Below are 27,908 nucleotides of genomic sequence, written 5' to 3' on the forward strand. Positions count from 1 at the left end.
ATCCCAACAGGCCTTCGAGTGATCCGAGTTTGATCACTGGAGTTTCAAAATAGAGCAGGATTTCTGGCCTCTTCTCTTTAACATTTATTACAGACTGCTAACTTTATGCCAGGTTTGGAATTAGTCAGGAAAGCATGGAGGAGAGATGCTGTCCTGTTCCTTGCTTTCCTGGTGGTTCTCATCTAACAAAGTAGACTGACAAATTATACATTGTTACATTGTTACAAACATTGTGAAGAGACTGCTGGGAAATGGGAACAGAAATGAATAATGGGTGATAGTCACTTTCAGGGAGTAACAGTGGTAACACTCTCATAAGGCTTAGTTTGTACTGCACGCTTCACTCTTTAATCTTCAAAAGAAGTGTGTAAAATAGACATTGCTACTGTTCGCACTTCATGGGAAGGAGAAATGGGGTTTTGAGGTGTCAAGTCATTTGTTCCAGGTCATAAAACAGGTAGGCAGGGACCTGGACCCAGATGGTGGGGCTCTAGAGCTTTTGCTCTTGTCCACTTCAGTATTAGGGAGCATCTTCCTTAGAAGCTGTCATTGAAGTGGACACCTGAATGATGACGACGTAAGATGTTGGTGGGAGAAATCACGTATAAAGCCCTAAAGTGGGAAGGAGTCCTTCCTTTGGGACAGGAAAGGTGGCCAGCATCACTGGAATTCAGTTAAGGAGAGTGAGAAGGTCGGCGAGGAAGGGCTACAGAAGCAGGATCCAATAGGCCACACAGGGCTGGAATTCCAGTCTAATTGCAGCTGCAAGCACGGAAGACTTTGCACTGGATAGTGACATGATTTATATATATATATATATATATATATATATATATATATATATATATATATCTCTTTCTGGCTGATGTGTGAAGAATTAATTAAAAGAAGGTAAAGTCCAAAAAAAAAAAATAAGAAGGTAGAGTCCAAGTTATTCATTTATTCAGCAAATATTAGAAAGTTCACAGAGTAGCTGTTATTTTGGCGAGCCCTATTCTAGATATGGACATACAGCCAAAAACAATGGAGACAGGGTCCTCCACTCTGGAACACACTTTAGAGTAATGTGCACACACACACCCACAACTGCCCCCTCTCCTGCATCAACACATTCTCCCACTTGACTGGACAGATTCCATCAGCAGACAGATCTTAGTATCTCCCACCTTTAAATATAAAACAAAAATCTGTCCTTTGAACTTTCATCACCCTCTAGTTGCCATCCTGTTTTTCCACTCCCCAACCCAGAAAGTCTGTAGTAGCCTTACGTCCAGTTGCCATCTGAGCCCACCACCATCCAGTCCTCTCTCACCCTACAGCCTGCTGAGTCAGTGTCACCATGCTGCCCTCTCTTATGGGTGTCTAATGCTAACTTCTCTCTCTACTTTCTAGTTAACTTCTCAGGAGTACTCTTGTTGCTAACTAGTCCCTGCCTCTTGAAACACGCATCTCTAGTTTCTGTGGCACCACACTCTTCAGGATTCCTGGCTTCTCCTACCCAGTCCAGTTAGAAGCCCATATAGTGCAGTGATTAAGGGCACAGACTTGGAGACTTGGCCCTGAAGACAGACTGCTTCAGGAGTGCTAAAGGCAGGGAAGACACAGGAAAACAATGCTCCCCTCCCCCTTCTGCAGGCTAGAAGATGAATCACTATTGCAGGTGAGACAAGATGGTGGTTTAGACCAGAGTGTTAACAATCGAGATAGAAATAGATGGATTTTAGCTCTGTTTAGAAGCAGAACCAATAGAACGGAGAATGGATTGGATAAGCAAATTGAGGAAAAAGACGTATCAAAGTCTTTTTTTAAAGTAACTGGTAGAATTACAGAATTATTTATAAAATCTTGAAACATTCAGCTTTGCAAAAGAATAAAGTTTAAGTTGTGACCCAACAAAAAGCTAATGAACATTATCTCTCCTTCAAATCAAGGAAACTTAGAATTTCATTTGATGCTTTTCCACTGAAATTGGTACCAGGGAGAGGTTATGTGATTTACCCAGTCACAGATAACTGGTAGTAGAACTGGAAAAAGAACACAAGTTTCTCAGAATCCCACTAAGAAGCAATAGACCAGGATCTGGCAAGATGACTATCACTCACAAACTTGCTGAACCCCTAAAAGTTTTTCCCTTGACCAATGCAATAAAAATATCCTAGTAAAATGGTTGCGCTTACTGAATATAGTTAGGCACACTTTATATTTCCTTAAAAATGAGGGAGATAAAAGTAGACAGAATATAAATACCTATGTTAGCTTATAAAAGGAGTAAAATCTATTGTGACAGTTCATCAAAAATGGTTACTTAAGTATACTTATGTATATTTTATTTGTAAAAGGTAAGGTATTCATTAAATTCCCTCTCAAATAGTTTACATTCTAATTTGCAAGATACACATATAAATTCAGGATAACAGATGTCATAAGGCAGTACAAGAACAGTCGCCAAATGAATTAAATAGAGAATACTTAAAAAAGAAACCAACATACTCTGGGGTAGTCCTTAAGAAAAAGTCGGGTTTTCCTTAAGCCTTGAAGGACGAGTAAGAATTTACAAAGTAGACAGGGAGGAGGATTCCATTAAAGAAACCTAAAAAGAATGTCCACTACAGTAGCAGGCTTGGGGATGGGGAAGGGAGCGGAGAGAGAGCTTCTTTGATTTGTCATAGAGACATTCTCCTAGGTATGACATTTGAGCCAAGACCTGAATGACACAGAGGAACAAGAAATGTGATGACGGAAGAGAATATTCTAGGCAGAGAGAACAAGTAGGATTAAGCACTACATTATCTGTTCCTATACTAAATGTGTAAGGCTTCAAAGAAGAATACAGAGATTAGGTCAATGATAAAAAGGAACCATGAATTAGTTCCTGAACCTGAGCTGAAGTAATTCCACAAATTTCTCTTTCTGATCTCAGATTCTCCATCAGTTAACAATAATTACTACTGCACCGAAGAACATGTGATCGTGTACCTAGAAGAATTTTAGGAACAGAAAATAGAGTGAAATCATAAAAATCAGCTCAAAAGGACAAGAAGGGAGAAGTTATTACAGATGCTCACATACACGCAGTGATGTGATCCGGAGTTGTGATCCCGGGTGATAGAAGTGTTAGCAGATGCCCTGTAGTACCTGCACATGTTCACTTACTGCGGGGTTTTGGTGCATGCTCTGTCTGCCTTGCCAGATTGTAAGCTCTCTGCAGGTGGTAAGCAGATCTCACACCGACTTCTGACACAGGCTTTCGGTTAGCATCACCCAAGCACATCTGTCCAGACACTGATTTATGTTACATCCCTTTGGGGATCTGTGTGTGTTGTGGGTTCCAAATCCCACCGAGCCTGCAAAGGACTGGAAGGGGCTTGTGGTGTCGGGAAAAGTTAACAGAACAGACACTCGTAGCAACAGAAGCGAAGCCATCTTCAAGAACGTGGAAATGATCCCTAGGCCACTGTGCTAGTGACCACGGCTGGCCCTGGGTTCCATCCCAGCGGACCGCACTCCATCCACCGCAAAGCGGAGCATTTGCAGCTCTCTGCACAGGTCAAACCCGCAGGAGCTGAGGTCACCAGGGGCCCCCAGAGCAGCCACCCAGGAGCGCGCTCGCACGGCCCCGGGTCAAGCCGGGGAAGCACAGAGGCGGGCTGCCGAGCCGTGTGCGTGCGCCGCTCCGCCCCGAGGGTCCCCTGCAGCAGCCCCCCCCACCCTCCCGCCCTGGATCGCACCCGCACGGCCCCAGGTCAGGCCCGGGGGGCCCACCGAGGCCGGCTGCTGAGTCGTGTGAGGGCGCCCCCCCGCCCCCCGGGCGGCGCCCTCCCCGCACCCGCACACGGACAAGCCGCAGCCCCGGGGGTCCCCTCCTCCGCGGGCCCCCCAGCAACCAGGCGCGGCCGCCCCACTCCTCCCTCGGACCCCGGAGCTCACCCACCTGCAACTGCAGTCTCCGAAGTCTCCACCCTAGGCTCGCGGCCTCCGCAGGCCCCACTGCGATTGGCCCGAACCGCTGTCCCGTCAGCGTTTCTTCGAGTGTAACTGGCGTAACTCCGGAGCTCTCGGCCTTGGTCCCGCCCCCCGCCCGCTCGGGCCCCGCCCCCGTGACGTCACGCGCTGCCGCAGAGCGCCGAGCGCAGAGGCGGCCTCCGTCTCCGCCCCTAGCGGCTCGCTCCTAGGAACGCGGGCGGCGCGGGAGCGCGAGCGCGCCGGGTGGGCGGGCGTCACGCACGTCGCCGTCTGCCCCGCGCCCCGCCCCGACGCCGCGAGGGGGCGGGGTCACGCCGGCGTCCGCGCCATCGGCGAGGGGGAGGCGGCGAGGTCCTCTGTCGGCCGTGGTGTGACCCGCGCGGCGGTCCCGCTCGGTGCCGGCCATGGAGGGCGTGCGCTGGGCCTTTTCGTGCGGCACCTGGCTGCCGAGCCGCGCAGAGTGGCTGCTGGCCGTGCGCTCCATCCAGCCCGAGGAGAAGGAGCGCATTGGCCAGTTCGTCTTTGCCCGGGACGCCAAGGCAGCCATGGTACTGGAGCGGAGGGGTGCGGAGGGCCGGGGCCGGGGCCGGGGCCGGGGCCGGGGCCGGGGTCGCGGCCGGGGTGGGGGCGGGGGTGGGGGTGGCGGGCGGGCCCCCTGCGGCGCCCTTTGTGCGGCGAGGCGGGCCGGCGGGCCCTGGGGGCGGAGCGGCGCCTCACGGGGCCCGGGGGCGGAGGGGGGGCTGGGGTCGCTGGGAGAGGCCTCCGCCGGCCCCTGAGCACCGGGGAAGCCCACTGGGGAAGGCGGGCCTACAGTGGAAGGGAGAAATACTTGAAGGATCTTTTACAAAAGATCATGGGCTTTGTCATTTCATACCCTTGGGCATGTTTGTGTAATGTTTTGGTGACAATGGAAGGAGTCCACGTGAAACGAGTCACGCATTGCTAATGACTGATGCTGAGTGAGTGATGGGTATATGGGATCTAGAAATACTCGGACATGTGCACAGAGATGTGGGTACAACAGGGCTGTTCTCTGACATTTCTTAAAATAGCTAACCTAGAGCCAGCCTAAATATTCGGTGATAGGGGAATCGCCCATCAGGAGGAGCATCTTGATATTATGAAATAGTATGCTACAGTTCAAAGGGCACCCACCAGACCCACATGTACAGACATAAAATAATCCCCAACACTTTTATGAAGCTTAGGCGTGGTGCAGTACTCCATGTAGTAGGATCTCGGGTATGTATCTACGTGGGAAAAAGAAGCATTTCTAAATAAACACATATTTAGATGCTTGAAGAAAAGACCAGAAGGATGCAGAATTGTTAACGTTGGTGACTTGTCGAGAGGAGGAAATTGCCAGAGGGGACTTGAACTGTTTCTTCTACCTTCTTAAAGCATTACTTAAATCTTAGTGCAGCGTGTTTAGTAGTGCTTCTGTACTTTTAAACACTTAAAAATGATTTTTTTTTTTTTTTTTTTTAGAAACCACAAAAATAGACTTTGTGTATTACAGGCAGGGTACCTGAATCTTGAGTAGACACCTCAATCCATACCACATGTTTTACTTACTCAACAGGCTGGTCGTCTGATGATAAGGAAATTAGTTGCAGAGAAATTGAATATCCCTTGGAATAATATTCGTTTGCAAAGAACTGCAAAGGGAAAACCAGTTCTTGCAAAAGACTCCTTGAATCCCTACCCCAATTTCAACTTTAACGTCTCTCATCAAGGGGACTATGCTGTGCTTGCTGCGGAGCCTGAGCTACAAGTTGGAATTGATGTAATGAAGACTAGTTTTCCAGGTAATGTGGCATTTCTGCAGCACTAGAGTCACCACGTGTCTTGTTTTCTCAGTTCTTATCTGTTCAGAAATCTCAGGCCAGGAGGTGTATTCTAGATACTTAAACTTTGGAAATATGTGTTCCGTACTCAAGTGGTATATCTGAGAGCGTATAAGGGAAAAAGAGTATATTTCCCTTTTTCCTTGAATATTAGCATTCTTCTATGTAAGGGAAAGATTCTCCATGACTGAGGATGCCTGTAACACTTTGCCTAGAAGCAGAGTGAAAATACAAAGGTTTTCTGTTTGGAGTATAATATAAGACTAAATTTGAGACTCTTTTCCAAGTTTGTTAAATTTTGTAAAGAACAGTTTGTAAATAGCTGTCTGCCTTTTATTTAAATAATAGATGTTAAAACTGAAGTTGAGGAACAGTCAATTTTGAAGAGCATTCTATTCAGAAAACAATAATTATTTTGTAAGAACTCAAGTATTTTCCGAAATTTATCAGTAAGTTGTAGTTTTGCTTAAAAAATCTCAGTGGTTAAAAAAAAAAAAAAAAAAAAAAATCTCAGTGGTAAAGTATATTTTAGTCCTTAGGTAGAGATAACCTGTATTTATACTATATCTAAATACAGTTCTTTGTGGCACGTTTACATTAATGAGAATGAAGAGCGAGCAATTAGTGAAATAATTAAGTTGCTTTAGAAATTTGTAGTTGGTGGCCTTAGGAACTGTTGACATTGATTGTGGGGTTGAGTGTACCCAGGCAGTTTTACTACAGCGCAGCTTCTTTTCACTGCTCTTTAGTTTTCATCATCTTACACATGTAGTGAGCACTTTCTTTGTGCTAGCACGTTTTACCAAGTGCTGTACATATATTGTCCAGTTCCATTTCCCAGCCACCCCATGATGAATGTGCTAGTGTTTGTGTAAGGAGGTCCCGAACAGGCTGAGAAGAGAACCAGCATCCTCCTAATAATTTCAGAGGGTGACTTCTGCATCTCCACTCTGTCTTCACCACAGAACCTTTTCTTCTGTTGTTCTTAGTCTGGAGTCTGAAAGGTCTATGTTAACCTCACCCCCTCCCCAGTTTCTACAGAGATCACTTAGGACTGACTGTCCATCAACACTGGTTTACTGTAGGGAAGTCTTTGTGAAACCTCTGTGGTGGCTAAGGTCTTCAGTTCTAGGCTTTCCTAAAATAAATTTCCTTCATTCCAGTAACCTGTCTCAGCTTGTAATTACGTGTCGGGATATTTAACTGTCTTTCCTGTGGTCTTTAGAAGCCACACAAGAGCAGGAACTGTGAGCTACTTCGAGGTTGCCATCCCATGTCTTAGCCCCCCCACCCCATCCCCAGTGGAGTTGGTAACTTTGTCCACTGAATATTTGTCAGATGGATGAAGCTATGCTCTCTGCTGCTACCATGAGGCTTCAGACTATGGGTGTGAGTCTCCTCACTGCTGCTGTCATGGATTCACCACCACTTCATGTTTTTCTGACCTGCCCATAAACCTTTCCATTAGAGCTCTGTTCTTTGCTCAGGAAATGTTCTTAGTAGTAATGGGGGATTCTTGACCTAAAAATCCCTGGGTAACCATCAAGGTATTTTTTTTAACCTCCTAAAATTGTTCATTACATTTAGTGTCAATATGGACGTGTGTTTTTCTCAGGAGAGAATCTGGTTTTCAGCAGGGTCATAGGAAGCTTATTCAAGGGGTGTCTGGATGGCTCAGTGGGTTAAGCATCTGGCTTCGGCTCAGGTCATGATCCCAGGGTCCTGGGGTCAGGGCCTGCATCGGGCTTCCTGCTCAGCACACAGTCTGCTTCTCTCTCTTCTTTTGCCTGCCTGCCCCCCTGGTTGTGCACTCTGTCTCTCAAATAAATAAATAAAATCTCTCTCTTTTTTTTTTAAGATTTTATTTCTTTATTAGAGAGAGAGAGGCGCAGAGACACAGGCAGAGGGAGAAGCAGGCTCCATGCAGGGAGCCTGACGTGGGACTCGATTCCGGGACTCCAGGATCACGCCCTGGGCTGGAGGCAGCGCTAAACTGCTGAGCCACCCGAGCTGCCCAATAAATAAAATCTTAAAAAAGAAAAGCTTATTCAGAAAAGGTGAGCATGAGAAGGAGCACATATGGTTTCATAGCTTTTATTTTGTCCTTGGTCCAAAAATCAGAATTTATCTGAGAAGCCAGTGGTCCTTGCAGTGCATCAGCACAATTACACAGTGATGCATGGCTTCTCAGGTTGATACCTGCCTTGAAATTAGGCCTGTGAGACAGATTTTATTACTGGCTGGCTTCATGGACTTTGTTGGCTTATGGTCAATACTAGATACACAAGTAGTTACTAATTGAAGCTTTTAATAATTGGTAAGGTAATTGAGCAGAAATTAAAAACTCAGTTTACTATTAATTATATTTATTAGAGCTCTCCTCATGCACACCTTTTTTTGGCTGATCTTATTTGGCTAATCACTGTGTCCAGGCCTTTTTACTATACTTTCTTTCATTGCCAAAGTGCTGTTGATACATCTCTTCACATGGGGGAAGAGATATTTTCCAGTTGTCACTAGTGTTGTGATTGTCACTCATTTCTGAAGTAGGAATGCACAGTTTCATCACTGACTTCGCTGGAGATTTCTTTTGAATTGCCCTGCTTATCCGAATAAGTGAGGGGAGTTGCCTGGTGAGGGAGGATACAAGTTTATACTTTGTGTCGGGCAGCATTTATTAGATTGTCCACTCAGGATGAAGTCAGCGTTTGGGGTATCTCTAGGGCATGAAAGACTAGCTTTCCTATTGTTTCTTTTCCTTTTGTCGACAGGTGAGCATTGTGTAAGGACAGAGTCTTTCCTTCAAGGTAGCCATTTCTGCCTGGTGCAGATCATTGCCCCTGCTCTCCTGGTTTTGCTGATAGTGCTGTGGCGGACGGTAGGGAGAAAACTTGATGGATCTGAGGAGCTGCAGGGGTTCTTCTTCTAGTCAGATCCCCACAGGTGGGGAGATGGTTACACCTACAACTTTATTCTCTGCTAATGGAGAAAAGGACTTTACACAAAAGTAACTCGTGCATGGTTGGCACTCAGTAAACATCTATTAAATGGATGTCCAGAGAAGATGGATTATAAGATCTTGGGGACCCGAGTATAAAGCAAGGATCAGTGCAGTACCTTTTTAGTCTAGTTAAGGGACTTAACTTTTTGTAGAGGTGATTTTGTTAAACATCATTATAATTTGCTATTCTCAATTGGGAAATTGTCTTTTCCTTCATTTTCTAATTTTTATCCAACATCAAAGACTTTTGTAGTTATAAAAGAAAACATAGTTTTATAAATTGTTTAGTTTTATTCCCATATTTATAAAATAAGGTAAGATAGATTATAAAAATTATGATTGAAATTTGGGAAAAGACCAAAATTTCTCCATGATTTTACATTTTCAGGTTTCCATTTTTATTAAAAATATTGCTGGATATTAATTGGCAGGACAGAATGACTTGGTATTTTGAGATTTAATACTAATTTAATAGTTTCGAAATGACTGTCAGAGAACTGTTTTGGAACAGCTGCTTCATGAATGAAGTACAGTAAGTATAAAGAGGTGGTACTAGAAGGTTGGGAAGGTGGGAGAGTGTACTCGTCTCCTTCCATCGCACCATCCCTGTGTTACTGCAGTCCCTTCCTCATTGGTTCCCCTTTTGTCCCTACCCAGGTAGTACATTTCTCTGTGCACAGGAGACTGATCTTCAAAAACAGCTACAGTAGTTTTCTCAGAACTCTTGGGTTGGTTCTTAATAAAATCTAAGCCCCTTGATGTGACCTATGTCTTCCCATTTCTGGCTGCTCTCCATGCCCACTGCCGGTTGTTCACACTCATCTTGTGTTACCTTGAGCGTAGCCCACTTCTCCATGTCCATAGCCCTTCCTTCTGCCTGTTCCCTCCCCTCTTCTTGAGTACCTCCTTAGAAAACAGTCTCCTGACCTCATGATCTTTTCCTCAGGGCCCTTGTCATCTGCGATGATAACTTAGTTATTGGAGAAGGTCAGAGGCCATGGCTTGTTTTGTTTTTGCCGCAGTATACCTGGTACTTAGCAGGTGCTCCATAAATATTTATCACGTACAGATAATCTAGGTTTACTGAAAGCATTTGTTGAGAAATGAAAAAAATGAGTACACAACCACAATGGAAGATGTTTTTCATCTAAGATTCTAGTTGGAATATTAACTGGTCTTATCAGTGAGTTACGATTGCAAATAGTTCTTCCTCTGGGTCTTCCCCATCCATTTTTCTGCCCAGCTGCTATCTTCTTCACCTCCACTCTTCTCGGGTTCAGCTCTCACTCTTGTCGCTGGTATGGTCTGTTCTGCTCTCCCTCCAGTGGAGACTGGTCTGCATTCTCCCAGACATGTGTTCTGCAGGACGTGCTGAAAGCATTTTTCTTTTTTTTTTTTTTTAAGCTTGGAGACATATTGCCTGCAAGTCGCTTAAATAAGTCCTACTTCCTTTTATACTCTGAACTCCTTACTGGAAAGCCAGGCCTTCACTGCAGAAAGGTTTCTCCCTTCCCAGTTATGGGATGGGTCTTCACTACACAGAGGATTTGAGTGAGGTTCGCAGTGTAGAACTAGTGTTTACTCAGCATTTCCTGTTTGTCACACTGTTAGAGCCTCATATGCGTTATCTTCATCTGCTTAAGCCTACCATGTAGGTATTATTTTTATTTTATAGAATAGAATGAGACAGGGGCCTGGGTGCCTCGGTCGGTTAAGCTGCCAAATCTTGATTTCTGCTCAGGTCATGATCTCAGTATTGTGAGATCAAACCCCACATTGGTCTCTGAACTTAGTGGGGAGTCTGCAGGAGATTCTCTTCCCTCTGCCCCCCTGCTTGTGCATGTGCTCACACACTTTCTCTCAAATGAATAAGTAAATCTTTAAAAAAAAAAATAGAATGAGACTCTGGCCTAAAGTGACAGCTCAGAAGTAGAGGATCACTGGATTTGTACCCATGATACAAAGACCACATATTTATTCACTGCACTCTGATATATGGCTTCTCAGTACTAGATTTTATTGGTACCTGTTTAAGGATTTGCAAGTACAAAAATACATGAAAAATTCTATGGAAGTGGGTTAAATGAATTTAAAGTTCTTCTGGAGGAACTGTGTCTTAAGAGTATGAAAAATACAGCGAAGGGGGCTGGCTTTACCATTCTCTGCAAGTATGTTAGGCATTTTAATTAGGCATTGTAGACAAAGCACAGTGTTAGGAAAAGTATACACAACGAAGAGAGTTAAGAGTTAGAGCCCAGTATTTATATAAACCAGTTCAGTGGATAATGATCATTTATTAAATGGTACATTACTTTAATCACTAGAGTAATAACTTAATGACTCTTTGAATTTTTTTGTATAAACTACTTATCATTACTTTCTAATCATTGTATAAAAGATCTTTGTATATTATGGATATTAACAGTTTGACCAAATTTGTTGGATTTTTTTTCCCATTCTATTATACGTTTATCTTTTAAATTTAGTTATATTTTTGGCCATGTGAATTTTATTTTTTAATTAAATACATCTATCTTTTCCTTGATAAATTCTGGATTCTGTTTTCTTTGGAGAAAATGTTTAAATTGATGAGTCTATTAGATTTTGTTCTAAAATTGTAACTTTATTTTCACACTTAAATCTTTCATTCCTCTAGATTTGTGTGTGTATTTTGTTTTCTGTCCTAATGGTGAACAATTCCACCACCACCAGCACTGGGTAGATAAGGCATAAACCTGGGAAGTGCCTAGAATTAATTATTAATTACCTAATAAACGTTCGCTCTAAGACACTTGTGCTGGTTGTTGTTAAATGTATAGAATGGTGGTCAGGATGCTTCTTAAAAATGCAGATTTCTTGAAACCACCCCACACCTGCTGGGACAGAATTTCTGAGACTGCAGCCAGGATTCTGTATTTAAACATTAAACAGTTTGTCAGGTGAGAGTGGTGGACAAATTAATGTTTGGGAAACACTGTGTTAGATATAATTTACAGAGCCAACAAGGAGAAAGACCCTAACACATCCACTTTTCTTAATGACTGAACTCACTAGAAAGCCATCAGATCCTGTCTTACACTGTACAGCAGGATTAGAGCTAGGTTTTCATAACAATGACTAGTGCACAGTGGAAGTGTCTACTTTGTTAGACTTCTGGAGCGAGGATTCCTGTGAAGCTTAGAAAGGTGAGAAGAAACCCCAAAGTTAGCAGATGTGATTGATCTCACATTAAGTCTTCTCTCTCACAAGGGACATTTGTAGCAAGCATGGTGGACAGAGGTTAATACTGTTACTCTATAAAATGCTTGTAAGTATTGATGGGAAAAGCACTTGGGACTCACTTGGTGAATGGACCAGGGACTTGGTTCACGGCAGCAGGAGCTTCAACGACAAGGTCAGAGCGTCAGTCTGCGGGGAGCTGAATAGTTCTGGGCACGTGACGTGTGCTCCTTAGTTCTGCAGCTTTAGAAACCCCACAGAGATGTTAAGTAAACACCAGCACAGAGGGATGGAGCCTGGATATACACATTTATCTTCTGGACTGGCACTGAAGCTCTGAAGAGCGGAGGAGTGTATGTGCACGCGCAAGGTGGGGTGTGAGCACGTGCATCCATTCCCAGGGCTCCTGGCAGAGCACTACAGACTCCAGTGTCTTAAAACAACAGAAATTTCTCATGCTCTGAAAGCTACAGGTCAGTCAGCGTGTTGACGAGGCCATGCTCCCTCTCATCGTCTCCTCTATTCCGGGAAGTACCCTTTGTGGCCTCTTTCTGATCCCCTGGCAGTGGTTGGCAGTCCTTGGCTTGTAGCTGCATCACTCTGGCTTTACCTTTTTTCTTGTATTTTCTCTGTGTGCTTTGTGCTTCTCCTTAGGAGGACACCAGTCATTGGCCATAGAGCCTCCTCCAGTGTGACTCATCTAGACTTGATTACATTTGCACGCTGCACATTTCCTAGGTTCTGGGTGGGCCGGGATTTCGGGAGGCACTGTTCAGTACAGTCCATCCTCTGCCTACCCTGTCCCCATTTCTATCCTTCCCATATACAAAACGAATTAATCCCTTCCCCGCCTCTCCAAGTCCTGCCCTATTCCAGCATAGAATTCCAAAATTTCTTCTGAGTATCATCAACTCAGAAAGTTCCCAATCTCATCCTGTGAATGGTCTAACTCAGGGAGAGGTGAGGCTGACTAGGCTCCCCACTGAGGCAGAATTTCCCCTTCCTTCAGTTAACCTGTTAAACCAGAAAACAAACCAGCTCCTCGTGTAACACCCTTGAACTGGCATAGGATAGACATTCCCATTTCAAAAGGGAGAAGTTGGAAGAAAAAAGGGAAAACATGGGTCCCACACAAGTTTGAAGTCCAGCAGGGCAAATTACCTAAGATTTCAAGGCCTGAGAATAGTCCTGGGTGTCTACACCCTGCCTTCAGGGTCCTTCCGTTTCCTTGAAGGACAACACGTTGACAGCTGAGGAGTCCTGTCCTCGCTCTGTAGGCCCATGTGTTGACATGTGTATGTTGAGAAGTGAGCATTTATGTAAACATGAAGAGCAGCTCGCGCTCAGGACGGCCCGTGTGTGGGGTTCCCAGCCTAGGTCGTGCACTTCTGTCAGTGTGCTGAGGGCCTGCAGAGCTGCTTTGTTGGGAGGGTCCTAGAGGCTTTGTGCATTCACTGGTGAAGCCCACTGTGAGTAGCTGAGACAAGTTTGCTTTATTTGGGGTTTGTATCTGGATAAATTCTCAAGTGAGCTGGTAAATCTTAGGTTATTGTGTACATACTAAATTTTGGAAATCTGTCCCTTCCCATAGAAGTGGGGATGTATGTAATCCAGTATTTAGAAAATGACACTACTAGAATTTCTAATATGACTTCCTGTCAAAAGTTCAATGTTGTTATTTTGAAGTGCGTTCAATGGACATTGCTCAGCCCCCCCCCCTAAAATCACGGATCCTTTTTCTTTAAGGAAGAAAGGTGAACTGCACCTGCAATGTTGGTATAGATACACATGGTGACTTTGTTTGGAGGCCGGATTGATGCAGGTGGGCTTTGAGGTTCTTGCATTAGTAGGATTTTTTTTTTTTCCCAGAGGCTTGCAGTAGCAGCTAGAGGCATTTACTGTAAGTTATTTCGTTGTGGGTCATTACTATATGTTTCATGAACTTCCCAGTTGCTCTGTGGTCATGATTAGTTGATCATTGTGGACACTTAGTTAATATATACTGCTTTTCCTAAAGATTAAGCTATGGGGGGGTGGAGGGGGAGGGACCTTGTTTCTGTAAACTTGGTTAGTCTAGAATGATAGAAGTTTTGAGTCATTTTATCTTTCTCACTATATATTGTTAGTTCTCAAACATATAGTAGGATGATTAAATCAAAGACTGTATTAGGATTTTCCAGATCATATGGCTGATAATTGTGCTTACTTCAGATAGTTTGAGGGACAGATGTGTTCTGGTATTTCCTAGTGGTATTTTTTTTCCTTTAAGTTCTAGTGTCCTAGATACAAACTGTATCTAACAGACTTCATCCACTGTGTATTTCCACTGTGGTGCCACACTGTGGCGCTGTCGTGCTTTGGCTGAATAGTCACAAACTCCTTTCTGTCAAATCTCTTATTTTGAGGAATGCATAAGATGCTCTCAAAGTATATGAAAACACACTCATTGGATACTGTTTTAGCTGTGTATAATCAGTTTGTGATTGCTTTCAGTGATTGTGCTAGATTGCTTTTTATGTTAATCAGTTACTTTTTTATTAGCATGCATATTTAAATTTTTTTCCTTGATTGCCCCATTTTATTTAAAAAATCAGAGGGCTTTTTGAAGGTTATGAAGAAGCCAACAAAATGAGACTATACATGACAATAGGCATGTATTTTTTAAGTATGGCTTTTTGGGTAGTGTTCTATTGAAGCTACAGTTTACTAAAAATATGCAATACTGTCTTCCAAATCCAAGGTAACTTTTTCACCATTGTTACTGTTCTGTGCCAGAATCTGTTCAAGAGGAAAAAGTTTATGATTTCTGTAGATACGGTCCTCCCAGGACTTGAAGTCTGCAGGTTTACTTTTGTCACTTTTGCAAGCCTGCTGTCTTTGGTGTGTTTTCTCAAGCCAGCATGTGCTAGTTTGCTTGCTTTTTGTTAAAAGTTTTAATCAGGGGAATAAAGGAAGGTATTGGGGAGGAAGAGGTCCATGGCTTGAGGAAGAATCCCTTACCCCAGGACTCCAAGATCATTTTAGTATTTCAGTGCTGTTACGTGAAATGACTTTATAGCTTTACTGGACTACTTTCAGGAAATACTAGTCTTTTAACAATATGAGTAGATACAAACAGCAAATATTAGTTGAATTCATAGAATATATTGAAATGTATTCTTGAGAAGAATGAAGTACCAGGGAGCAGAAAGATCAATTAAATGAGCTCGATGAACCTGAAAGTAAATGAGAGTGTTTGTCTTGATCTGTAAGGGACCACATATCACTCATTGTAGGGTCATCAGAAATATTTCCTGGCTAAACAAGAAGAGACTCTTGACTCTGTTAAAGTGGGAATGGTAGGGGAATCATGAACAGTTGTGTGGAAGGACCTGACTTTTAATATTTTCAATAAATAATTGAAATAAATAACATTTAAGTATTCAATAAATAAATTTAATATTTATTGACAGTACTTTGGGAATAGTACTTGGTTCCTGTAGGAGAAATCGTAAACTGTCTTTGGAGATGAGAACCAGCTCTGTTCTGCTCATCATGATATCCCTAGCGTCTAGCACTTGGGTGTTTTCAGAGTGAATGATCATCATAGGAGCCCTAATTGTTGAATCCTTGTGGGGTGAGTGGGCGATAAAGTGCCAATAAAACATTAAGTAGAGGGATTTGGCATCTTTTTTCTCCAGAGAAGCTTCTAATGCCCATATTACAATGTGGTGGAGGCTGTCACATCAAGCGTTGTAATCGATCAGTTGGAGCGTCAGATTTTAGAGCTAGGTATTTCGGAAATGGTAGACAAACTGTGTTAACACAGTCTGCAGAAGGAATACCTTAGGAGATTGTCTTCCTGGAAAATAATGTGATCGTGAGTGAAGGACCTAGGACAGTAGGGCATTAGGAAGTAACTTAACCACATAATAGTTAAGTTCATTTATTCATATAGTAAACATTTGCGATTCATCTCCCTTGGGCTATGGAGGCTGATGGTGTGTGAGGCCAGGAACCAGGACTAATCCGTTTGTAACTGTTTTAGGCATGTTTGTGTAACATTCATACATAATCTGCATATTTGTAGAGTAAATAAATGAATAACAGTAGAAATGTCTTTCTCAGTGGTAAAGATAGAAAAACTACATAGTTCTATTTTGGAAAAATGTAATACGAAAAGCATATCTTGTAATTTTAGTTTGCATCTTAGCTCTTAATTCTGAGAATTGGATCTTTGAGTTCTTTTGTTATTTCTGTTTAGAATGCTCTGTAATACTTGGTCTACATAGAACTGGGTGTCATTATTTTTAAAATGAGCTTATTTCACGGGAGCATCCCCAAAAAGACAAAATAAAAGCTGTTTTTATTTGGAGATGTCAAATTAGAAAACATGTTGAGAGACCATTATTTTGAAGGAAATAAGCATATGTTAATTTTCCAAAGTGGTGACTTAGAATAAAAACAAAAGAATAATCCTCAGCTTTTTTTTTTTAACCTGTTCTCAGAAACTTATAATAAAGAAATTGCTGTTTTTCTTTTTTTCTTTTCAATACCAAAGTAAAAGTGTAAGCCCCAAAGGATATCTATTTTAAGAGTGTTTGTTGTGGATTTCTGAAACTCTACCACATATAGGAAGTTTTCTCTTAGTTACATAGAATTTATACCACATTTGGTTGCTAAATTGTATCAGATTTTTGGAAGGTATCTGTTGATATAACCGTGTGTGGGTTTTTTTCCTTAATTATTTAATAAGCTGCAGAATTTCACAGCTTCTATTGTGCTCCTTTTTCTGGGCTACCTGCTGTTGGTCACTGTGTATTATTTTAATTCCCAGCTTTGATTTGCTGACATTTTGTTAAGGATTATTGTGATTATATTCAAAAGTAAGGTTGGCTTGTAGCTTTTACTCTACTCTTAACAGTTCTGGTGATAGAATAGCTATTTTTAATTCTGTATTTCCTCAATCGGCAGGTCGTGGTTCAATTCCAGAATTCTTCCATATTATGAAAAGAAAGTTTACCAATAAAGAATGGGAAACAATCAGAAGCTTTAAGGATGAATGGACTCAACTGGATATGTTTTACAGGAATTGGGTATAATTTCTTTCAAATTTTGAGAGTAAAAGTCTATGGTGATCCATTACCTTCACTAAAAATGGGAGCAAAAGTCCTTTGGTCACCCAGTAGTTCCTAGAGTGTTTGAAGTAAATGGCTGATTACTTGAGAGCTTAATGATTTTTGTGCATTGTTGTTATGTCATAATGCCATTTAAGAAAATCAAACGTATAATCAGTGTTCAGTTAGAAAATACTTGGCTAAAGCTAAAGCAAGATCTTTTATTTATCACTGTTTACAAATAATGGTTAATGTTTTTGTTTTCAAAGGAACTCCTGTACATGACGCCCAATTTAACAAACACTAATATAATGTTTACTGCATGCCAGGAGACATGTGCTTTTCATAAGTTAAGCAATTAACTATCATGACAGTGCTGTAAGGAGGTCTGGTTAGGATCATGTTACATGTGACACAATGGAGGCACCAGGAGATTAAATGATTGACCTTAACATTGCACATCTGGCTTTACTCTGTGCTACTATAAGCATAAAAATAGTAATAGTTTTTTTAAGATTTTATTTATTTGAGAGAGAGAGTGCATGCATGAGAGAGAACATGAGCAGGGGGAGGGGCAGAGGGAGAGGGAGAGACCAGACTCCCTACTGAGCAGGGAGCCCAACACCACATGAGGGGCTTCACCGGGGACTCCGGGATCATGATCTGAGCTGAGAGCAGTCATTAACTGACTAACCCTTCCGGGCACCCCAAAAATAATATATAGCTCTAATGTAGCACAGAATTAAAGATCCAGTTGCTTTGGGCCTGTTTATGGAAAGTTTCACCTGCTGAATGCTCTAACAAGAGAAAAAAAAATCTCTATTTTAGGCACTGAAAGAAAGCTTCATAAAAGCCATTGGTGTTGGACTAGGCTTTGAATTGCAAAGGCTTGAATTTGATATATCCCCATTAAATCTGGATATCGGCCAAGTTTATAAGGAAACACGTTTGTTCCTGGATGGGGAAGAAGAAAAAGAATGGGCATTTGAAGTAAGAAATTTATCACATTTATTATAAGAATTTGCTTATTTTGTGCAAATCTGATATTTGTTTGGGGAGGCTGGTGGTTGAAACTAGGTACAACTGGAATCCACTGTGGGTGCTTGGAAGGTGAGATTGGGGATACTGTGAAAGCATGTAACTTTAAGCTGATCCTTGAAAGAGAAGTCTTAGTGAGTTAAGTCATATGGGAAGGGAAAAGTGGCCCTGGCATAGAAAGTGCTTTTTTTTGTATGAATAGCCAAAGGAAGCCACTTTGTACCATGAGGAGGGGATTTGAGAGAGAGTCCAGGTTAGACTACTAAGATCATGTAAGCATTATTGGCCGGGTTAAAGATTTTGTCTCTTTCTATATTTGGTTTCTGTCACTAGCAGTTCTTGGTTGCTAGAGGGAGAAACCCACCACAACTCATTTAAGCCAAAAATACAGTATTATAGGCTGTTAGAGTGATTCATATAACCAGGCCTAGAAATAGCTGAAATTCGGAACTAGAAAACTCAGAAATCTCTTATCTTTTACTTTTTACTTTCAATATGACCTGGCTCAGTTTCTTAGAGACCGAAAATTCTAGCTTGGACATGATCAAGAATAAGAATCCATTACTTATTGTAACAGATGCAAAGGACTTTCTACTGAATATTGTATCTCACACCTGGAAAAATAATGCCTTAAAAAAAATATGAAATCTTACGTCAAGAGGAATGTCATCTTTTATAGGATCTCTGTTTCTATAACAGTTGCTGAGGAAGTTCACCACCAAGGCGTTCCAAATAATGAGGCTGGATGAAATAGAAATTATTTACATTGAAAGGAAAGTGGTTAAAGAAGTAGATATGTGTTAATATTTAGGACAGATACACTTTTCAGTACTTTGCCATTGGAAAAAAATTATAAAATTTGAATGTCTTAAGTTAGTTTTGTCTTTGTTTGTAAGATAGGCTGCATATGAAAATAACATGCAATCACTGAAGCAGGTTAATCTTTGTAATTTAATGCTAAACTATCTCCTAAAAAGGTAAAATGTTCTTGTTCCCTTTTGGTTTGTTGGAGATTATAGGGAACTTCTGGTATTCACAGTAATTTTATGGATAAAATGTATAAGCTTAGGAAAGTCTTGAAAATTTAGAAAGTCTTGGAAGTTAAATCTTAAATTTAGTAGCCCTGAATGAACAATCATTTCAGTAGGTAGTTAAGTTGTTGGTTTCATTTTTTGTTTCAACTAATATTTATTATATGTATTGTCCTCGGCAGAAAGGACTTAGGACAGAGTGCCTCATCTCCTAGAGCTTCCATTCCATAGAGGTCTGTTGAGTATGAAGTGTTGTAACTGAGTCATTCATGTAAAGTGGTTTCTTTCCATTTGCTGTGTCACATTTCCTATTTACATGATGCTGATGAGGTCTGAGTAGATATGATGAAGCTTTATTTTGAGTCATTCTCTCTGAATTGTGGCTTTTAATGAGCTATGTGGGTAGGCTGAGCAGGGTGTCCTGGCATTTCATGGACGAGTGGAATGAAAACTAGTAGTTGTTCAGTTAACTTGGGATACTCCCCTTAGATACAGACACCACAGAATTCATGATATAAGTGGTTTTGTAAAAGTGGTTACAGCCTAAACATGTCTGTGTTACAATGTGTGCATTATCAGTATATTCAGTATGAAGAATGGAAGACCACAAAAAGGGTAATATTGTTTATAGTAATAAATATCGTGAGCTTGCTCTAGTCAAAGTGAAAATACATTTGGCCTGTTAAATCTTCTGACACTTAGCTAGTTACGATTTTTCTTTTTTAATTTGGATATCTTAAGGTGGGAAGATATGAAGAGGATACTGTTTCTGAGTTGTAGTTTCCTATTTCAAACTGATATCTTAGGGAGGAATGCTTTACTACGGTGGCTTTTCATTGGAAATTTTAATAGTGTGGGTGGTTTTAATATTTTATAAAGACCTAGAGGTAATGGCCCCAATATGTATTCTAAGTCCCATCCCCATTGTTTCAGACCTAAGGGAAAACAACACTATATGTTCTGTGAGTTTCCGCAGTTTCCATGGGCCGTACATACTCTGTAGTTAATGAAATGCTTATAAGCTAGGGTTGCAGTCTCTTTTTTTTTTTTTTTTTTTTTTTTTAACGTATAAACTTTTAAGTACGTACAAAATAAATATCACTAGTGAGGGCAGGTGACTCTAAATGTGCCACTAGACAGGACACTCCACCTAGGTTGTTTTCTGGTTGAAAATGCATAATCTAAGTTTAATCATTAAGAAACATCAGACCAAAAATGAGTAATGTTCTATTAATAAAAGAGGGGATAGTGGGGCCTATATTTTTAAATATTATTGTCATAAAAGACATCAAGGCTAGCAAGACAGGACAGCTGGAAGCTAGCTGTATTTGACCCTCAACGGGTTCTGGTACCAAGAAGTGGGAAGGCTGTAAGGGACAGTATTGGATTAATTCACAAAAAGTGGAATACAGGTAGTAGATATAAGTATTCCTTCGATGTAAATTTACTGAAGCTGTTAACTCGTGTGGTTATATAAGAGAATACCTGGAATAGGAAGTACATATTGAAGTATTGACAAGTAAGAGACCATAAGAGACCACGATCTAGGTGACGTAGGTGAGGTGGGACTATGTATGTTTGTGTGTGTATATAGAGATGGAAAGGAGATTTAAAAATATAAACAGAAGTACATCTCAGTTTGCACTTTTAATAATGTTATTAACCATCTTTTATTTCTCAGGAAAGCAAAATAGATGAGCACCATTTTGTTGCAGTGGCTCTTAGAAAACCGGATGGATCTAGACAACAGGGTGTAAGATTTCTCTTACTTGTTACTAAAAAGCATGAATCAATGTTGAGTTTGTTCTTTATTGATGGAAACAATCACTTTGGTTTCTATCAGATTAGAAGTGTTTGTTTAAGATTATAGATTTAGAAGTGTTTTTCATTATCAAATCCTTAAGATCATCTGGAGTTTCACAGATTTTTTTTAAAAGCGTGTTACCTATTTCTTCACAATCCAGAATATTACAAAGGAGAAATTTTGGTAGTATTTTCCTACCACTTATATTTCAGCAGAAGTTCAAGATAACTTCTTTGAAGTTCACAATGTCTTTGTCATCTTCTCAGTGGTTTATTTCCCAGTGAACTGGGGCTGTGTGGGATGTTGAGTAATGGCATTATCTGGCAGGTTGAATGCCTACCCCCTTCATCATAATCTTCCAAATTATTCCCAAGGTTCCAGGCTCAGACGTGTGAGAGACCGTGTGTCGTGTTGTGACAGAACATGGGTCTCTGTTCTTCCCATCAGCCTGTGTTTGCTTTCTTCTGCTCTTAATTGCTATGTGAAGAAATTAAACAAACACCCTTTGGGTCAAGGACCCTCAGCCTCCATATCCATAGTTGTGATTCTGCAGAAGTACTATTTTAAGAATCCTGGTAGTGTTAGGAGACTCGAAGCTGCATGCATGTCTCTGTTTACAGGGAACCCACGTCAGGCACCAGAGCACGACCAGTATGTGTGTGTCATTACCTCCAGCACAGTAACTCTGCACGCACCCTGCTTCTGATAAATCAGAGGATTTAGTCTTCATAGCTTAGCTAAAGGGGCGGCTTGTTAAAGTTGGGCCTCTTAACCTGAAGCTGTTGTGGAGCAGGTTTTCTGTCCTACTGCGAAAGTGTCCTCCTCACACTGCGGGGGTGGGAGGGGGTATCTGTAGGCTGTCACTTGGGTACTTGCACTGCCTCCTCATGGTCTCCCTGGGGAGAGCCCCTTCAGGCAGCATTGATGTAGTGGGAAAAGGACGGGAGGACTGGCCAGCACACCTGGCTTCCAGCCCACGTCTGCCATTTTAACCTGTGGTGAACTGGCATGGAGTGCTGGATCTTCTTGAGTTTCAGTTTCTCCATCCACAAAATTAAGATGAGGTAAACCCATCAGCATGGTCATGAGTCATAAGTCATATGAAGTGGGTACTGGACCTTGTTATAGCACAGCATGAAATGCAAATACTCCCTCTACCAGAGTAGATCAGGTAGTAAAGAGGGTCTACATTGGGTTGTTGTGAATCTCTATTTGAGAACATGATGCATAGTTTAGATAGAGTGTTGAATGAGTCCTTTCCTGTAGAGGTGCTGCGTCCGCATCTCTCGTTCTTAGGGAACTTTATCACATCTACCCTCCAGAGTGTTCTCAGAACTTTGCATTGTGGCCCTCCTCATCGGAAAAACCTGTTTATTAAAAGTCACATATTAAAAAAAAAAAAGTCACATATTTTGTGGATCCTTTTAACTCATCTATCAGTATTTTTGGATGTGTGGCTCAGAAATCTACATTTGAAACAAATACCTTGGGTTATATACCAAAAAAGTTTAAGAATTAGGGTATTTCTTACTTTTCTTACCTTGTTATATTGGCAACACTGACATGAGTGATTAACAGTTCTCTAGAAATTCCACTATGTTGTAGTTTAAAATTACTGACCTCTAATAATTTGGTCTTATTTCTCCTTTTCCTAATAATGAGATTGTAAGATATTAACATGAAGTAAAACAACGAAGTAATCTATTCTTTTCCGTTTTAGGTTCCACCTCAAGATGATTCTAAACCAACTCAGAGGCAGTTTACTATTCTCACCTTTAATGATTTAATATCATCTGCTGTTCCTATGACCCCTGAAGATCCTTCATTTTGGGACTGTTTTTGCTTCACAGAAGAAATTCCAATACGAAATGGTACAAAGTCATGATAGGATTCCCTGAGTAACAAAGGAAAATGAAAACTATTTGTAATCTTCTGTATTCACTAAAAAATAAATGCCTGATAGTATCAAATTTTATTTCAAAAACCAGTTTTTAAAGAACAACTTTTCCTATTAGAAACAGCAAGCTGTCAGTTCAGGATAGCTCACTAGGATATGTGTTTCCTCTTCTTTTCCCCCAAATTGCACTGGATTGACAAGGAGTAGAAAAGGTAGCAGAATCCTAAAGTGATAAGTGCTTGTTGTAGAAAAGAATAGAAAATACAAATAGGCAAGAAGGAAACATTTAAATTCTTACCTTTCTGCGATCATGATTCCTAAAACCTGAAGTATCTTTCGAGCCCTCCTTCTAGGCAAATAAATCCATATCGGTACACCTTTTTTTTTTTTTTTTTTTTTTTTAATGGAAACATGGTGGTGTATCTTCTTTTTATTGTCTTAACTGCACATCTTCTGGTCATCATCAATAATTTGTGGCATAACCGGCAGGCACTAGAGGCTTCTGCTGTATAGTTCATATCAGGATGCTTTTGACCAGAGGTAATCGTGTCCAAATACAATGAACTTGAGTAGCCAGGAGCACGTCTCACCTGACGTCACACAGTGCAGAGGTGCCCTCGAGGACACTTGCTTGGACCAGAGGTAACCGTGTCCAAATACAATGAACTTGATTGAGTAGCTGGGGGCATGTCTTACCTCCCCTCACACAGTGCAGAGGAGACCTCCAGGACACTTGCTCTGCTTGAGCCTCAGTTTGTTGGTTTTGCCTTCGGCTTCTCTCCCTCATCGTAAGAGCTGCTCTTGTAACTTCAGCTTCAGGCCTTCGTAGATTAGTATCTAACAGGCAGCTGAGGCCTTTCACCTCCCATGTCTCATTGTGTCAGGGAAGAGGGCTTGCCCAAATCCCGGCATTTCCCCTGACTTCCTGTTGATTCAGATCTCTGAGAAAGCTGTCATCCCGTCCCACATTGTGCACCTCTGTGAGAAGTGGACTCTGGGTAAGGGGGAGGCCGAGGGGTGGGGGCAGGGTGGCGAGCAACCGTGGTGTGGTGGTCGGGGGCATTTATCCTGCTGCCTGAGGCCTAAGTCAGGTGTGCTGTGGCCCACAGACTATCTCCGGGTTGGGCTTTCTGTCTGCACTTTAACTACCAGCAGTGGTGCATGGATGATGGTCCTGTAACCACGTTGTGAGTTCCATGCTTATTTGAGGCCGTAAGAAAGCTTCTACAAGTGGCCCACAAGGCTTGAGCATTTTTAGAGCTCTGTGAGTATTGCCAGATGACTCCAGCAAGGCCCCACACCTTATTACATGTCCGGTTGTTGTGTGTGTGACACCCCCCCTCCTGCCCCCTCTCCCATACACATTCTCCCTGGTCAGCTGTAGATACTATCCCTTTTAAAATTTAATCTTTGCCAATATAAGTGAAAAATGGGATCTTATTTTTTTAATTTGTATTTCTTTAATTACAAATGAGATTGATACATTGGTGGTGCTTTGGGCTGTTTTTATTCCTTTCTTATGAACCACTTTTTGTTGTCTTTGTCTGTTTTAATTTAGCAAATAGGACTTAGAGTGGGAACATAATATATAAGATGCCAAGACCATCATGTCAATGGCAAATCTCTCATATGGCTGTAGTGCATGTCTTGGGGAGTTAAAGTCTTGTTACTGTTAAATATCAAGAAGTGAAATAATTTCATTGTTTTGTTACTAAAATTAAAAATTGTGTGTAAATTGTATAAAGTTAGATACTTCGTAAAAGAAAAATTGGAATGTTTTGTAATTTTTTATTTTATTAAGCATGCCCAAATATCCCACGCGTAGTAGATAATGTGTTTTTAAAAGATCAAGTAGCATCTAACACAGGAAACGTTGTTATTCCCAGCATGAATGTAATGGTGATATGAAAATCTGTCATTTGTCTTGTCATGATAATAAAGCTGTTACCTTTAGTGAATTTTTATGAGCCAGGCACTGTGCTAGATTCATGCTTTGTTTTTCTGTTTTTTTAAAGTTACACATAGTTTATAGAGTCAAACATTTGTAGGTTTGTTTTCTGAGTAAAAAATACCACCACCTTGACCTCACCCCTATGTCCTACCCCCAGGGCAAGCTTTCTTTGTTATCCATTATGATACCTTCCAGTAAGTGTGCTTACATTCCTTTTACTTAATGTTTCAATAGTAGGTGTTCTTTTCATTCCTAGTGTCTGGTCTGCTTCCCATCCACTGGATGCTTCCTTCCTGTCCTCCTTTTGGCCCAGCAGGCCTGTATTGTAATTTGGTGCTTTCATTGCTGACAGACTCAGTGTTTGCACTGTGAAGATGATGGAATGCTTTGCACAGCCCAGTGATGTTCTCTTTATGCTCTCCATACAGGATTCTTAGTTCATGAGTTAATGGTTGGCTCTATACTTGGTACAAATGTGACCCCATACTCTGCTGGGTGTATGAATATCCTCTCTGTATGTGTAGATATGTCAGTACGACCAGTTCTTTTTTTCATTTCATTTCTGGGGCAATCTGTTTTGTCCAGTCTGGATTTAGTTCCTTCTGTGGCTGTGACACCTGTCATCCTGAAATCACCTCTCAGCATCTCCTCCCTGGGGGTTGTTAGCTTCTACCCTCTGTTGGATTCCCTGATTTCCCATTTCCTATCTCCCATCTCAGCATTTCCCCAGGTAGCTCCCTAAGAACAAAGGGAACATAGGAGATACATTGATTGAGACACTGTATGAAGAAGGGGTGTTTCCCCATACACAGATGGGTGTGAGAGATTTAGCTGCTTACACAGATTGCTCATCCCCCTTGCCACCAAAGCACAGTATTTGGTCCTGCTAATGGTCGCATCCTGTGCTGTGCTGGACCACAGTGCTGTTGATTCGTAACCATGTTTTGCTGAGTTTAAATTCATTTGCATTATAGCATGTTGCATGCATTGGTTTCTAATAAGTTTCCTGCATGGGAACTGGTGAATTGATTGGAAAAATGGATCTACATAGTTACATGTGCATAGTCACATTCCCCTGGCAGTTTAAAACTCAGGAATTTTCACTACTCAGTATCCAACTCAGAAAACCATTTAGTTTTGGGTAAAGTAGCCCCTCACTGGCTGAACTATTGCCATTCGAACTTGAAATAGGTTTATGCATAAACCTTGGATCAAAAATATGCCTGAAAAAAATTCCATCTGTCAGTTCCCAATCACAGGAGATACAAAGAGGTGATTTTGTTTTATGGGGAAATAAATGAAGTGAATTCAAGGTCAGCAAAGGTCTTTGCACGTAGATCAGTTAATATCAAGTGGATTCTTTGTCTTCAGGTACCTACCACCTCCCTTTGTACATGCTTCTTCAGGAGTGTCAAGCTAGTCCATCCTCACAACCTTATAGAGAAGATTGTATTATTCCCATTTCACTGATGGAGTGAAAGGTACTGTGATGTTAAGCAACTTATTAAAAATGATGCCTCCTTTGAATAGTGGACTTGATATTTGAACCATATAGGCTAGATTCAGAGTCTGAACTCCATCCTACAAAATCCAGTGGTATGCTGGAAAATGTTTTCGCAGGCCATCCTGTGGTGGCTTATGTTGCCTGGGGTCCTTCAATCAGTAGCTTTTGCTGATTTCATGAAATAATGCCGCGTGTGTAATTCTAGGTTAAACTGCTGTTTTGCCATATTTACTTCAAACTGTTCCTCCCACCCCATCCCCCTTGGCCTTCCCTCTCCAGGGAGACCTCTATCACTTGTAGTTTTATGGTCTTACCTCCTTAGGTATGCACCCCAACTGGATGTGGTGTCCTGTACATTGAGCTTCTAAATAGGGTAGAAACTCAGGATGGGGTCTCTGGGTGTTACTTAAAAGTGCAAACTTCTCAGATGACACATATTCTTGGGATGGGCAGTGGTGTGCCAACAGTGACACTGCACAACTTCCAGAGGCATGCATTTCATCTAAGTCTTCTTAAAGACTCTTAAAAGCAATACAGATCTAGTTAGAAGCAAACAAACTTGCCTCTGTTTTAAGACAAAAGGCAGAGGAGGGCATCAGAGGAATTCTGCCTGGGAGCATACAGTCCCTGTTCCTGTAGGGTCGTTTTTCCCTCGAAAAGTTGGAAAGGAACCAACATTGTGAGGAAAGAAAGTAACACAGAATACGTAAGCGAAGGAGAGCCTGATGCTGAGCGTAATGGACCTTCAGAAGAGTTTCCAGACGTGGGCTGAGGCGCTCCTGCTGCCTGGACCTGGAGCAGCAGGCAGGAGCTTGGTGATCTGACAGCTCCCTCGCTTTGTTCTGTGCGTGCTTTGCACCTTCCAGTACCCTCGCCAGTGTTGTGTGAGCAGAAAGCCTGCTCAGCCAGCTGCTCTCCCCATGTAGACCCGTTCTCCACCCTTCACCCTGCTCGGTACGCGGGAGGCAATTAATTATCTGCACCATACTAACAAGAATCTCCTTTCCTTGTTCGCTTTTGCAAATCGGAGAGGCCATTAGGGCGAGACTGGGCGGTCCATGTGTTTATTCTTGTGTCTTTCTCCCTGCTGGGCAGTGGTTTGAAGGTACTGTAAGCCTTCCTCCTCCACAGTTTGCTTGTCCTGGTTTCAGTTACTGCTGCCAACCTGGAGGGGAAGCAGGTGACCCTCCTGAGAAATCCTCCTGATAACGCCACAAAGCCCGTGTCCTTCACTTCACATCATTTCCTCACGTGAGCTTGTTACCATCTCATCATCACGAGAAGGGTGTGTACAGCACAAGGTATTTTGAGAGAGAGGCCATATTCTCATAACTTGATATTACGGTATATTGTTTTAATCATTCTATTTGCTCATTCATTACTGTTGTTACTAGAGATTATTTTTAATCTCTCACCGTGCTTAATTTATAAATTAAACTTTGATATAGGTATATGTGTGTAGGAACAAAGACAGCATTTGTAGTTTGAGGTGTCTACTTGGTGTCGTCTCCAGATACAGATCTCACAGTCAGGAGGCACTTTTCCTTGCATTTGCTT

General features: G+C 41.7%; 2 protein-coding genes across 7 annotated transcripts in view; one reads left to right on the forward strand and one right to left on the reverse strand.

Moving 5' to 3' along the window:
- KBTBD3 (kelch repeat and BTB domain containing 3) overlaps positions 1-4,210 on the reverse strand; it is a 32,236-nt gene extending 28,026 nt beyond the window's left edge. For 4 of the 6 annotated variants that reach the window (XM_072821799.1, XM_072821802.1, XM_072821801.1 and 1 more), the window contains exon 1: positions 3,932-4,210. The gene's annotated coding sequence lies outside the window, so the exon portion shown is untranslated. Of the gene's footprint in view, positions 1-3,153; positions 3,624-3,931 lie in introns of those variants that run through there. The other 2 variants (XM_072821804.1, XM_072821800.1) reach the window with 2 other exon arrangements.
- A 32-nt stretch (positions 4,211-4,242) lies between these two features.
- Positions 4,243-24,854, forward strand: AASDHPPT (aminoadipate-semialdehyde dehydrogenase-phosphopantetheinyl transferase). The gene is made up of 6 exons (XM_072821805.1): positions 4,243-4,511; positions 5,546-5,771; positions 16,984-17,105; positions 17,955-18,116; positions 20,877-20,948; positions 22,720-24,854. The coding sequence occupies exons 1-6, from the start codon at positions 4,368-4,370 to the stop codon at positions 22,882-22,884; spliced, it is 891 nt and encodes a 296-aa protein (XP_072677906.1). The 5' UTR covers positions 4,243-4,367; the 3' UTR covers positions 22,885-24,854.
- Positions 24,855-27,908: the final 3,054 nt, after the last annotated feature.

Source organism: Canis lupus, chromosome 3, assembly GCF_048164855.1.
Source record: "Canis lupus baileyi chromosome 3, mCanLup2.hap1, whole genome shotgun sequence".
NCBI classification, from domain to species: domain Eukaryota; kingdom Metazoa; phylum Chordata; class Mammalia; order Carnivora; family Canidae; genus Canis; species Canis lupus.

Bases quoted from the DNA above. Each gene is read 5' to 3' on its own strand.
- AASDHPPT (XM_072821805.1), top strand. From the start codon at position 4,368: ATGGAGGGCGTGCGCTGGGCCTTTTCGTGCGGCACCTGGCTGCCGAGC. The intron at 4,512-5,545 runs GTACTGGAGCGG...CTTACTCAACAG, and splicing joins GGGACGCCAAGGCAGCCATG to GCTGGTCGTCTGATGATAAG. The intron at 5,772-16,983 runs GTAATGTGGCAT...CTCAATCGGCAG, and splicing joins AATGAAGACTAGTTTTCCAG to GTCGTGGTTCAATTCCAGAA.